Raw genomic sequence first — 12722 nt, forward strand, 5'->3', positions numbered from 1 at the left:
TTCTCACTCTCTCTCTTTCTTTCTCACTCTCTCTCTTTCTTTCTTTCTCTCTCTCTCTCTCTCTCTCTCTCTCTCTCTCTCTCTCTCTCTCCCCTTCTCTGAATGCCTGTGCCATCCTGCACTAAGCCATAGCCTAGCCGGCGGCTGCCAAGGAGGATGTGTTTGTCACCCAGAAAGGGATTCTGGGAAGGTAAACCGCGAACTTCCGGGCTGTAAAGGGTATCTTCTTGTTTTAATTCAAATTTGAATTGTGAGGCTGTCAGTGATGGTGACTCAGTTGGAAATGTAAATATAAAATCTTTTCATTTCTGTAAATAAAGTTTTGGAATTTTATAGTCAGTGTGATGGAAGTGACTTTTTTTATTCTGTTCCGGTTCAGCTTCTTTTTAATGTGAACAAAAGGAGGACACAAATCATGAGAGCTTATCCTGAGGATTGAAGTTTAATTATGACACCACATCAAAATAAAAATTTCCAACAGTTCTGGAATTTAATTCCATCCATATACATGCATAGCAACAACGTATTTTTTTAAGAAATATTTTTTCTCCCATGAGGACATTGGAATGATCATTTTACAGTACTATTCCCCACCCTCCCCTCCCTTCCATCCCATTATGTTCGTCAACATCGATAAACGTACTTCTTTAAAATTTTCTTAGTTTTTTTTTTCTTCCTTTTTCACCCCCTTTTAGTGGGTAACAAATAATTTCTGCCAAGTCCCCTTTTATAATACTGCTTTCAGTAACGTTTTTCCTCATTTACAAAGTATTGCGTTGAGAGCACATTTTTAAAAAGGGAGACCAAAATGTTATCAGCAAACAGAAATACGAGTACTATACAAGAAAGAATGCTGCCATCGTCATGAAAACATCCACTTCAGAGTCGAAGAAAAGAGACGGGGACAAACAGTTCCATACATATGCAAAGCCGCGTGTATATGCCAAAAACATGAGATGTAGGGTGCCTGTGCCTGGTTATCCCCCGAAAACAGTGTTTTAAGGCTGAGAAGTCATGGATAGCAAGCTGCAAATGACATTTAGGCATATACAAAAACGTTACAGCAAATAAGAATACACAAGTGCTTCTGAGAGCTATTTTGTGTCTAAAATGCAATTTTTTGTTTTTGTACTCTGTGACTATTGTCTCCTTGAACCTACATTACAGTGTAAACAATATGAGTGCTACACAAGAATGACTATACAATAACATTACAAACAACTCTGATATAAATTTCCTTTTTGATTTTAAATTAAGAGCACTACTCCTATTAATACTGATTGTAAAATAAATAAAGGTGAAAGTGGCACCAATATTACACTTGTCTTTTTTTTTCTTTCTTTTTTTTCCTAACCAATGATTTGCATTAAGTCTTAAAATGATGACAGAAGAAGCTTCTCTTGATTGTCCACAAGCAGTGTATAAAACTGCATGATTCACTACTCCAGACACGACAGTGTACCCAAAAAAAGAGGGGATGCTGCGAGGGCAGAAGAGGAGAAGGAGCGAGGGAGGGAGGGAGGGAGAGAAGGACGGGCTGGGTCGGAGGGAGAGAGAGAGCATGGGCTTCATTTCACATGTTCAGCGGCGTGTGACGAACAGTAGAACTTCTTGTGAGTGATAAAGTTTGACAGGTTATTGAACTGGATGTCACACAGGCGGCAGTACTTGCCGCTGCCTGCGTTCTGGGCCGAGCCATTTAGGCCCTTGGTGATGGCTGGCGGCGGCGGCGGCGGCGGCGGTGGCACCTCCTCCGTCGGAGACTTGGCCCCGGGGGAGGTGTTCTCAGTGGCTTCGGGCGGGTTCTCTGTGCTCCATGTGGGGGAACCGTGCCCGTCTGCAGCTGGGGTGTGCAAGGCCGGGTTCTCCTGCTGTGGGGTTGAGGCAGAGGGGCGATCGTCTGGCTTGTGCCCTCCGTTCACGATCACCATGCTCCTGTTGTTGGGCAGCAGAGGGGACACCTCTTTTCCCGGGTGCGGACATCCATTGGCAGAGGGTGGTGGCTCCTTGCCTGTCTCGGGGGCACCGTTCGCTGCCGCCTGCTCCTGCTCGCTCCCCTCGCTCGGTGTCAGCAGTCCGCTCAGGTAGTCGCTCGGCTTAATCCCGAAGTAGGGTGGTGAGATTTGTTCGTTGCCCTTCATCTTCTTTATTGCTCCGGGATAAAGGCCATGGGGCAGAAACATGTTCTTGCTCTCGTCTTTGTTGAGCCCGAGCTGCGAGTCGGAGAAGGCCTTCAGCGCCGCTGCCGAGCTGAGGTGGTGTGGAGTGTACAGGCCGCCATTTTGCACCATAAGGTCCCCAACGCCATTTTTCTCACATTTAACAGGGTTCTTGTCGTAGGCGTCCTCAGGATTAACACCTTCGTTTTTTACCTCGGAAAACACAGGCTGTTTGAGAGGCCCGATGTCGTTGTGCTGGGTAGCCGTCACAGGGCAAAAGTTCTGTTTGTGAGCCAGGTAGTTCTCCACCTTGTTGAAGCTGATCTTGCACACGGTACATTCATGGTAGTCCAAAAGTCTTTTGGGGGAGTTGCACGACTTGTCGGGGAGTGGTGAGCATTTTTTGCTGAGATCAATAGGGGCGTCCAGCTCGTGCGAATCGACGGTGTTGCATTTGGGACCAAGGATGGATTTGCTGACAGTGAGCGAGGCCTCCAGGTGTTTGGGGACCATGCCTGGAAAGATGTCGTGGCGGGGGTGGAAGCGGTCGGCCAGATTCTCCGCAGCCTCCTGGGAGGTGCAGGGGTTGCCCAAGGCAGGGACTCCCAGGAACCCTGTCTGATGCGGCCCCATGGGAGGCCTCTGCTCCTGGTCCGGGAGGCACATCTCGTACATCTTCCTGCGTTTGCGCGTCCTCATCGTCCTCTGCATGGCGGGGACCTTGTTGCTGTTCATGCGCTTCATGGGCGGGTCGTGGCGCGTGGCGCAGTAGTATTGCTTGTGCACCATGAAGGTCTCGTGGCGACTGAAGGTGATGTTGCAAGCCTCGCACGTAGTTTTGTTGGGATCGCTGTCCGATTCGACCAGACCTGTGCTGGGGCTCTTGACCTCTGGCTGTTTCCCGTTCAAACGTTCCTCCCCGCCGGCAGGTGGCGTGGCAACCTTCTTCACCTGTCCAGCGAGGTCCTTCTCAGGCCCTTTCTCCCCAGCGCTCATCATGTCCAGCACTGAGGAGTTGATGCAAGAGGACGGCAGGAGGTTATTATCTGTCTCTGAGGGGAGGCACCCAGAGAGCATCCCCACTGCGCTGTGGCCACTGTTTGGGCTCACCGACTCCTGCGCGGCCTTCTCCGAGATCCCGGGGAAGTCGGGCGACTTGGTCATGTGTTGCCAGCGGCTGTTGCAGTAGTGCTTCTTGTGGACCAGGTAATTGTCTAGGTTATTGAAGGTGATGTTGCACTCGAAGCAGGTGGCGCCCTTCGGCATGAGCGGGCTGTAGATGACCGGCGGGTAGCTGCTGCCCCCGTGGCGGAGGCGCCGGTGGACCAGCTCGGACATTTTGGCAAGGATCTCCGATGCCTGCGGGACCACAGAGATGTCCTGCGAGAAGGCGAACTGGGACAGGAAGGGGCCCATGGGGAAACTGGGGCCCATGCTATGCTGGACGGGCGAGGAGGCCAGGCGGGGGCTGGAGGGCTCCGACTTGATGCGGGTGTAGGAGAAGCTGGCCTTGTTCACCGGGTGGCCATCGGGTTTTTGCATCGCCAGCGCAGGCTTCTTCTCTAGCCGCTCCAGATCGACGTCCGGGCTGCCGTCTTTCCCCGACAGCCCCTTGGGGCTCGGGAGGACCATGTCCTTCCTGCCGGCCAGCTCGGCCCGGGCCTGCTGCAGGACGTCGTCGCCCGTCCGCGGGGAGTGCTCGCTGTCGTCCCTGCGGAGCTTCCCCCCCGAGTGGCTGTGTAAGTCCTGATGCTGCAGCAGCTCCCTATGGTTCTGGAAGCTGATATGGCAGTGATTGCATCTGAAGGCCGCCTGTGACAGGTGCGAGAGGATGTGGTGCTGGAATGTGATCAGCGAATCCGCCGTGTAGTTGCAGATCGTGCATTTCAGGCTGGTGCCGGGGGGGAGAGTCTCTTCCGTTTTGACACCTGTGAGGAAGATAAAAACACCGTGGTTTTTAGATCGGCACTCTCCCCGCAGATCTCCCTCTCTCCCCACATATTAAGCAGCAGCCATCAGGACCCGCATTATAACACACTTATCCCCCACAAAAACCCCCTGACACCTGACTAAAAATACATGATAAACTGTCAACAGCAGAGGCTGTGTGTGCGATTTACTACACAACTAATCCAAATATGATCCCGTCAAAAACATGCATAAGATGCACCTGTCTGTAGCCGCCTGTCGATAAAATGCTGAGAGTCAGTTGTCACTGAATTCACTTATTTAAATTTAAAGACTCCTGTAAGCCACGGAAAAGAGCCAGTTGATAAATACTTCACTGTGCCCCATGCAGTGCAGGTGCCCAAGTTCTTTGCTTAGCAACCGAACCATTTGACCTTGACAGTGGCATACTCTATGAGCAGAAAGTAAAACATGGCAATTAAGTCCATCACTTAATCCCTGTCTGAATCCAGCCCTTTCATTCATTTCCTAACATGGAAAATACTATATAGAAATAGTGAAAGTGGTTTGATGACACCCCATCGCTGCCGTTTGAGAACACTCACCACTGTGTGTGCTTAGGTGCACCTCCAGGGCCCGGGCCCCCGAGAAGCTCTTGTTGCATTGTGGAAAGGGGCAGATGCTGGGCGGCTGGTGGTGGTGGTTGGTCTCTGTGTCCTCGGCCACGCTCTCTAGCTCCCTCTGGCGGCCGCTGCAGTAGTACATCAGATGGGCCTGCAGGTTCCTCTCACTGCGGAACCAGATCCCACACGCCTTACAGGGGAAGATGTCCTCTGCGGGAGAGATACGTTCACACCTGGTCAGGTAAAAGCCACCACTGTTCTCCCCTCACCCCAATGGGGGGGTCACTTTTTCCCCAGGTGAAGCTATTTGCTATTTCCTCACACTGTTTCCTGAATTCATCTCTACCCCTACGGTGACATGCTTGTCCAAGTGAAACCACTGTCCCCATACTGATCCTAGGTGATCCTAAATGACGTACACGATCATTTAAAACTAGTAGCTGATAGCGGTCAGCTCAGCAGGCTGACGAAACTGACATGATTCTCTGCGCTATATTTCCCCTGAAGGGGCAAACAGAGAAATACGACCACATGCTTGCAGTTGCCTTCCTTGCTGCCGACCTGAATCTGCCGATGACCCTTATTAAGTCAATCATATTTGCATATGAGTTTATTCTTTGTTCAATTAACACATTGGGTTAGGAGTCAATGCATGTTTGCAGTTTATGCCTGAAAGTGAAGGTCAGCCTTTTTTATCCATGACTCCTCACGTGGAGAGGTTAATCTGTGGAGCACTGATTACACCTTACCAGTTTGCCTGCTGACTACATATGGTGAAGTACAATCTAACTACACTGTGGCGGTAGTAAATATGAGTTTGTAACCTCGATGGTCACATCTCAGCGCACAGAAGTCAAGCTGCAATCTAACCTGCTTGAACTGCATCTGGGTAAGCAAAATATGCTAATGCTAAGGTTGCCTTGTTATTTGCTTTGACCAGCTATGTTTACTCAGCATTAACGTACAACTACAGTCTAAAATATAATACAAACTCAATGTTGATTCACGGACTACCACTATTATGTATGAATGTACAAACAGTCCCTGTGACTATGACAGCGGTGGTGGGGTTTTTGGGAAGGTTTTAGGTGTGTGTGTGTTTGTGAATATACACAGCTCATCATGGCAGCATATGTGTGTGTTTCTAGGCATGCACCAGTACTGCACTGTTACTCACTGTTCACAATGGCGGTGGGCAGTATGGAGGCCATGGCGGCCTGCTGGGGCAGCAGCTGGATGCTGTCGAGGAGCCGGGCAGGGTACATGCCCTCACTCATGGACATGTGGTTCACCGCCTGCAGCCGAGAGTCAAAGTCCACTACGAACGCCACCAGCTCCTCGCCCTCCATCAGGTTCTTAGTGGTGGTGCACCATAGCTGGCCCCCTGCAACACAAACACAAACACAAACACATTTAGTTTGTCTGTCTAGATCTTTCTATAGCCAGTCCGTTGTTCCTGCAAGGCGAGGACCCAAGAGTGCCTGAGGGAATCTCATCGAAAAGGTTCCTTCATGACACAACATGACATATGAGAGAACAGATCTGAACTGGAAAAATGACAACCTCGAGAGAACACACCCTGTGTACGCTTTTCTTGAACTTTTATTATATATATATATATATTATATTATATTATGAATTATTGCATATATATTATATTATATTATTATGTATATAATTATTGCAGTACAGTCGTAATTGATTCCATGGTAAGGGCTGTGGAGTAGTATCTCTACTAGTCATGCCATGCCAATGCAGATCCATCCGTGGCCAAGCCTGTCTTGGACAAGCTGAGGAAGCCAGTCTTTTTCTTATTTTTTTTCCATTTGGGCAAAAGGGATTTCCTCTTGACGTGCGTGGTGTTACAGCACACAGCCAAAAGCCCTGCCTGAGAAAACGAAGGCATCAGATTTGTTTATACTACATGGTGACAGTAATACGGACTGGGACGAGGACTGGGACGACATGGATACGGGGGAAGTGTGTAGGCAAGCAGGGCGCTGGGGAGTTCCACCGTTCAGTGTTTTTGTGATCTTTGTAAAGCATTTTTGTCACAACAGTTTACCTACCGCTGCATGTACAGAACATTTGGATTTGTATGTGTTAATATTTATTGATCGATTAATCGATTATTAGTACATCAGAGTTAATGTGAACTGTATCACTATTTTACCCAGTCACACCTGCCATCCATCCAGTGCTGCATTAAATTGTTGAGTTTTGGATTAAACATTCTCCAGTGAAGTCTTCAGGACATATTCATTAAGTCAGTCAGGCGGAGGGGGGAGGGGGGAGGGCTTGTGAAAGAGAAGAACGGGGGATGGAGGGAAGGAAGGTTTAAGCTCAGATAATATTTATCTCCGCACATGACAGGCTTTTCAGCGGCACTTCATTTTCCATTGAAGAGATTAAAGTTTTTAATATGACTATTTACAAAAATCTGGCTGCCAAGATAACAACAAACCATGATATGCCGGTGCTAAATGGCAGAATTAGGACATTGTTTCGGAGGGAAAGCTGGACAATTAATTAAACTGCACTGTTGGCTCCCAAAGATGAGCAAACACACCGACAGGACGTCAGAATAAAAGAGGACCTCTGATTTGAGTCCAGCTGCTTTGGATGTCTCAGAAGTACCTCAACTGCTGCCGAGAAGAACCCTTTAGAATCCCCAGAAACCAGCCGCAAGTGTTTACACAAAAGGTCAAAGGTTAATATGTCACATTCCTTCAGATTTTGCAAAATACACGGGGTGCTAATTATACCTCTGGTATGTCCCACAGAGACTATTAAACTGTATATATCTAACAATAAACAGCCAATTTAGTCACGTACGGTCAAAAACCCAGGAATGCAATTCTACTGCTCAGAGAAAACCTTCCAAATGAATGTATTAATGAGTGTAGCTACTAACTGTCACTCGTGAAAGCTGGTCTGCGAGGGTCTCCCTTCAACTGCATTCCAGCCCATATCTCAGTTTCACCACGCTGTGACATAATCTATATTTGCTCATCTCATAGGGCCGCACATGACTTTTACTTGACTGTGTGTGTCTGTGTGTGTGTGAGACCGAGGGAGAGTGTGAGTGAGTGTGTGTGTGTGTCTGTGTGTGTGAGACAAAGGGAGAGTGTGAGAGTGTGCAGTCTACTTTAAGTACATGTCAGAGAAGAGAGGTGTTATTAATAAAGGTCATCTCCCAGTGACCTTACTTTGCAGCGACAGTGTGTATGTGTGTGAGTGTGTGTGTGTGTGTGTGTGTGTGTGTGTGTGTGTGTGTGTGTGTGTGTGTGAGAGAGAGAGAGAGACAGAGAGAGCGATGCCTTAAAGAGAGGTTTATCAGCCTGATCTACAATAACAAGACGCTCTCCTCAGACCTGTCCTTCATCAGCTGGATCCTGTCACCACACACACACACACACACACACACACACTCACACTTACACACACACACACAGGCTGCCAGAAGAGGCTCTTTGAATCCTTATCTCCTAATTAAAATAACAAAACTCGTTGTGCCGTCGGCCTCAGTGAGCAGGTAGATCTGAGCCATCACAACCTGCAGAGGGCCAGCAGATCTGTCCTGTGTCCGCTTCAATAGGGCCCTATGATTTACGCCACGCAGATCTGTCCTGTGTCCGCTTCAATAGGGCCCTATGATTTACGCCACGCAGATCTGTCCTGTGTACGCTTCAATAGTGCCCTATGACTTACGCCATGCAGATCTGCCCTGTGTCCGCTTCAATAGGGCCCTATGATTTACGCCACGCAGATCTGTCCTGTGTACGCTTCAATAGTGCCCTATGACTTACGCCATGCAGATCTGCCCTGTGTCCGCTTCAATAGGGCCCTATGATTTACGCCACGCAGATCTGTCCTGTGTACGCTTCAATAGTGCCCTATGACTTACGCCATGCAGATCTACCCTGTGTCCGCTTCAATAGGGCCCTATGATTTACGCCATGCGGAACCCGTGGACGGAACAGCAGAACTCACAGTTAAACACGGAATTGTGCGGTATTTGACATGAATCAATAAAATGACGGGAGAGGAATACATTTGTTAACGTTATAGGCGACATTTTGGGACACAGGCACGTCAAACATGTTGTAAGAGACAGCTAGTTAAAGGTAGACCCCGGTTTGATGTCATGGACAGGGAGCACAAGCATCACAGTTCTCTTTGCATTGCATTTCTCTTCCTGTGTTTTTAAATAGGGTTATTCTCTGTGTCGGAATCCTGGGCAGACGTGTCCCGGGCAGGAAATGGTGTGTTGGAATGTTTTCCTGGCGTGTTTGGAAGTGATCCGACCCCTGATCTGACCCCTGCTACACAGCTGGCCGCGCAGGACTTCAGGAAGTCACCCTTGACGCACACAACCCTTCCTGGAACCAGATTTCTATGCTGGTGTATGCATGCGTGCGTGTGTGTGTGTGTGTGTGTGTGTGTGTGTGTGTGTGTGTGTATGTGTGTGTGTGTGTGTGTGTGCGCGTGTGTGTGTGTATGCATGCATGCGTGCGCGTGTGTGTGTGTGTGTGTGTGCAAGGGTAGGGGTCACGAGGCAGAACTATGCAAAGATGGGACTGAGAGATGTGACTCCTTTCCTTTCATCTTCTATTTTCTCTCCTCTTCCACTCCTCTTCTGGTCTCCTCCCCTGTTCCAGTCTACGTCCCTCATATCTCTTCACCTCTGTTTAGCCCTCTCCTCTCCTCTCCTTCCCTCTGCTTCCTCTCTCTCCTCCCTCTCCTCCCTCTCCTTCCCTCTCCTCTCTTTCCCTCTCCCTCCCTCCGCTTCCTCTCTCTCCTCCCTCTCCTCCCTCTCCTTCCCTCTCCTCTCTTTCCCTCTCCTTCCTCTCCTCTCCTTCCCTCTGCTTCCTCTCTCTCCTCCCTCTCCTCTCCTTCCCTCTCCTCTCTTTCTCTCTCCTTCCTCTCCTCTCCTTCCCTCTGCTTCCTCTCTCTCCTCCCTCTCCTCTCCTTCCCTCTCCTCTCTTTCCCTCTCCTTCCCTCTCCTTCCTCTCCTCTCCTTCCCTCTGCTTCCTCTCTCTCCTTCCCTCTCCTCTCCTTCCCTCTGCTTCCACTCTCTCCTCCCTCTCCTCCTTTTCTCACCTCATGAGCTCTCCTCTCTGCTCCTCTATGAAGAGTCATCTTTCCTGTTCTCCTCCCTCTCCTGCTTCCCTTTGCTCCTCTTCTCTCCTTCCCAACTCTATCCTGCTCTCTGCTCCTCTCCTCCTCTGCAATTTTGTTCACTCTCCTTCTCTCCTCTCCTCTCCCCTCATCTCTCTTCCTGTACACCTCTCTTGCTCCTTCTCTCCTCTCCTCTCCTCTCCCTTCCTCTCCTCTCCTCTCTCTCACTCGGCTGTCTGCAGTGAGTTTTGCCTTTGTGCGGCGGCCAACGGCATCCAAAAACCGGCAGCCATTGTTTGCCTCCTCCTGCAGAGCACCTGATAAAAGAATAAAGAACTATGACATATTCCCCAAAACAAAGGAGGAATTAAGGCCCGACAATAGGCCAGCTGCTTCATTAAAACAATCAGAGGGAGCGAAGGGGGTGAGAAAACACACACACACACACACACACACACACAGCCACATGCTGTATGTAGTCCAGATGATTAAAAAAGAGAAAAAAAGATGCTTTTTTTTCTCTGTACCACCGTACGAGCCTTCTCTAGCAATGCTGTGTTCTCCCCTAGAAGTGCTGTTACCGCACAACCTCCCCTTGTTTTTCATTAGGGTGGTTCTTTAAAACACACCACATCCGAAGATGCGTGAGTGTGCGCGCGCGCGTGTGTGTGTGTGTGTGTGTGTGTGTGTGTGTGAAAGAACTAGAGAGGAGACGTCATGGAATTCTACATGGAAGTGTTCCTGCCTTCCCCCCTTGGTGTTGGTCATGATGTGCGTTGAGCGGGGCGGATGAATGGGGTGCTGAACGCAGGGGCCACACATGATGTGCGTTGAGCGGGGCGGATGAATGGGGTGCTGAACGCAGGGGCCACACATGATGTGCGTTGAGCGGGGCGGATGAATGGGGTGCTGAACACAGGGGCCACGCATGCCTCCCTTCTCCTCTCAAACATCAACCGTTTCAAAGTGGGCCATCACACAGGCCAGGTCTGAGTGTGTGTGTGTGTGTGTGTGTGTGTGCATGCACGCTCGCGCCCACATAAACCTAGTGTGCGGGGGTAGAGAAAGATGATACTCAAGGAAGGCTCAATGATGTCTGCTTCCTATTCCCCCGCCCTATCTTAGTGGAACCACAAACAACAACAAAAACAACAACATCAGTTTTTTCTCCTCCTTCTCTCTGTCTCTCCTCCTAGTCATCTTTTCCCACCCTCTCCCTCTCTCCTTCTCTCTCGCTCTCTCTGTCTCTCTCTATCTCTCTCTCTCTCTCCCTCTCTCTCTCTCCCTCTCTCTCTCTTTCTCCCTCCCTCCCTCTCTATCTCTCCCTCTCTCTCTCTCTCTCTCTCCCTCTCTCTCTCTCTCTCTCTGTCGGAGTGATCACTACAAAGCCAGAGAGCTAACAGAAGGGGGTGGATAATTAAACTGGCCTGAAGACAGGTATTCAAATGTTTGTGTGTGTAAACAGCGCAGGTCTTTAATAGTTTGCTGTAAAATGCGCAGTTAAGCACATCAGCTTTCGCTGCTTCCATCTGGCCAGACAAATGAGCGCTGCAGAGGCAGAAGCTGTGTGTGTGTGTGTGTGTGTGAGAGAGTTTTGGTATGTGTTTGAGTTTTACCCTCGTGCAATAAGGCTTCTCAACAGCTCACCCAAAACCACCCCACCTCCCCCCCGGCCCGGCCCGGCCCGGCCCGGCCCGCCCTCATAGACTGCACTCTTAACACTCCACCCTGCAACTATTGATGCACCTCAATGTATATATTTCTTTTTTTAATTTACTCAGGGATATTTATTTATCTATTCATTGATTGTTATTTATTATTATTTAGCTGTGGCAGTTAATGTCCACAGCAATTTAAATTTAAATTTTTAGCTGTCTGTTGCTGCCTCTACTGTCTCGTTGTTTTTGTGACAATGACAAATAAAGTACTTTGAACTTTGAACTTTGAACTTTGAGTGTATGTGAGAGGATGAGAGAGAGAGACAGTAGGCTTGTATGTGTGTGAGAGAGTGAAAGAGGACATAAGTGGGTGTGTGTGTGTGTGTGTGTGTGTGTGTGTGTGTGTGTGTGTGTGTGTGTGTGTGTGTGTGTGTGTGTGTGTGTGTGTGAGACAGAGTTTTGGTATGTGTGTGAGAGGATGAGAGAGAGAGACAGAAGGCTTGTATGTGTGTGAGAGAGTGAAAGAGGCCATAAGTGTGTGTGTGTGCGTGTGTGTGTGTGTGTTACAGAGCAATCCCCCCAGCATGACTCCCACATTCCATGATACAGTAACTGAAAGGCTACTGAACACACCACCGTCTGTGTTCCTGTGTTTGCATTGATGATATCCCTGGATGCATACATCAGAGTAAACGCAGTGACCAAAGATGTTGCTGGAGTAAGCGAGCCAAACAAGTGTGAGATTTGTGTTAGAGGCGTACTGGTTTCAAAGTAAACATTCAGTTCAGAACATTAGCTGGAGGAGGGGAGTGTTTTAATCAGGACGGGCTTGTCAAAAGGGGAAACAAACAAGGTTTGGAAGACAAAACATGTTATTGGGCTTTTCTCAATGTCATGCCTGTGTACTCACATTCCTCCGTCTCTCTGAGGGAACACTGCTGTCCCTCATCTCCATTCTCTCTTTCTTTGACCCCTTTCTCCATCCACCTCTCTGTTTATCTCTTTTCTTCTTTCTCTCTCTTTGTCTTTCTTTCTCTCAATGTCTGGCAGTCAAATCCACTCTCTTTCTCTTTCTGTCTCTGTCTGTCTGAGTCCTTCTGTCAGCCATACCCTCTCTCTTTCTGTTCATCTCCATCTCTCTCACACTTTCTCTCTCTCTCTGTCTCTCTCTCGCCCTCCCTCCCTTCCCCTCTCTTGAGTTTGCCTGAAGGGATGTCTCGCTGGTGGCAGGCAGGCCTTGTGATTGAGTCCCC

At 49.0% G+C, this 12722-nt stretch overlaps 1 protein-coding gene across 1 annotated transcript in view; it reads right to left on the reverse strand.

Moving 5' to 3' along the window:
* Positions 1–416: 416 nt before the first annotated feature.
* Positions 417–12722, reverse strand: part of zfpm2a (zinc finger protein, FOG family member 2a) — a 151306-nt gene continuing 139000 nt past the window's right edge. The window contains exons 6-8 of the mRNA XM_031575732.2: positions 5868–6074; positions 4673–4900; positions 417–4087 (exon numbers count right to left, since the gene is read on the reverse strand). Of these exons, the coding sequence (XP_031431592.1) occupies positions 1569–4087; positions 4673–4900; positions 5868–6074 (2954 nt within the window). The 3' untranslated portion in view covers positions 417–1568. The remainder of the gene's footprint in view (positions 4088–4672; positions 4901–5867; positions 6075–12722) is intronic.

Source organism: Clupea harengus, chromosome 11 (genome assembly GCF_900700415.2).
Source record: "Clupea harengus chromosome 11, Ch_v2.0.2, whole genome shotgun sequence".
In the NCBI taxonomy this organism is placed as follows: domain Eukaryota; kingdom Metazoa; phylum Chordata; class Actinopteri; order Clupeiformes; family Clupeidae; genus Clupea; species Clupea harengus.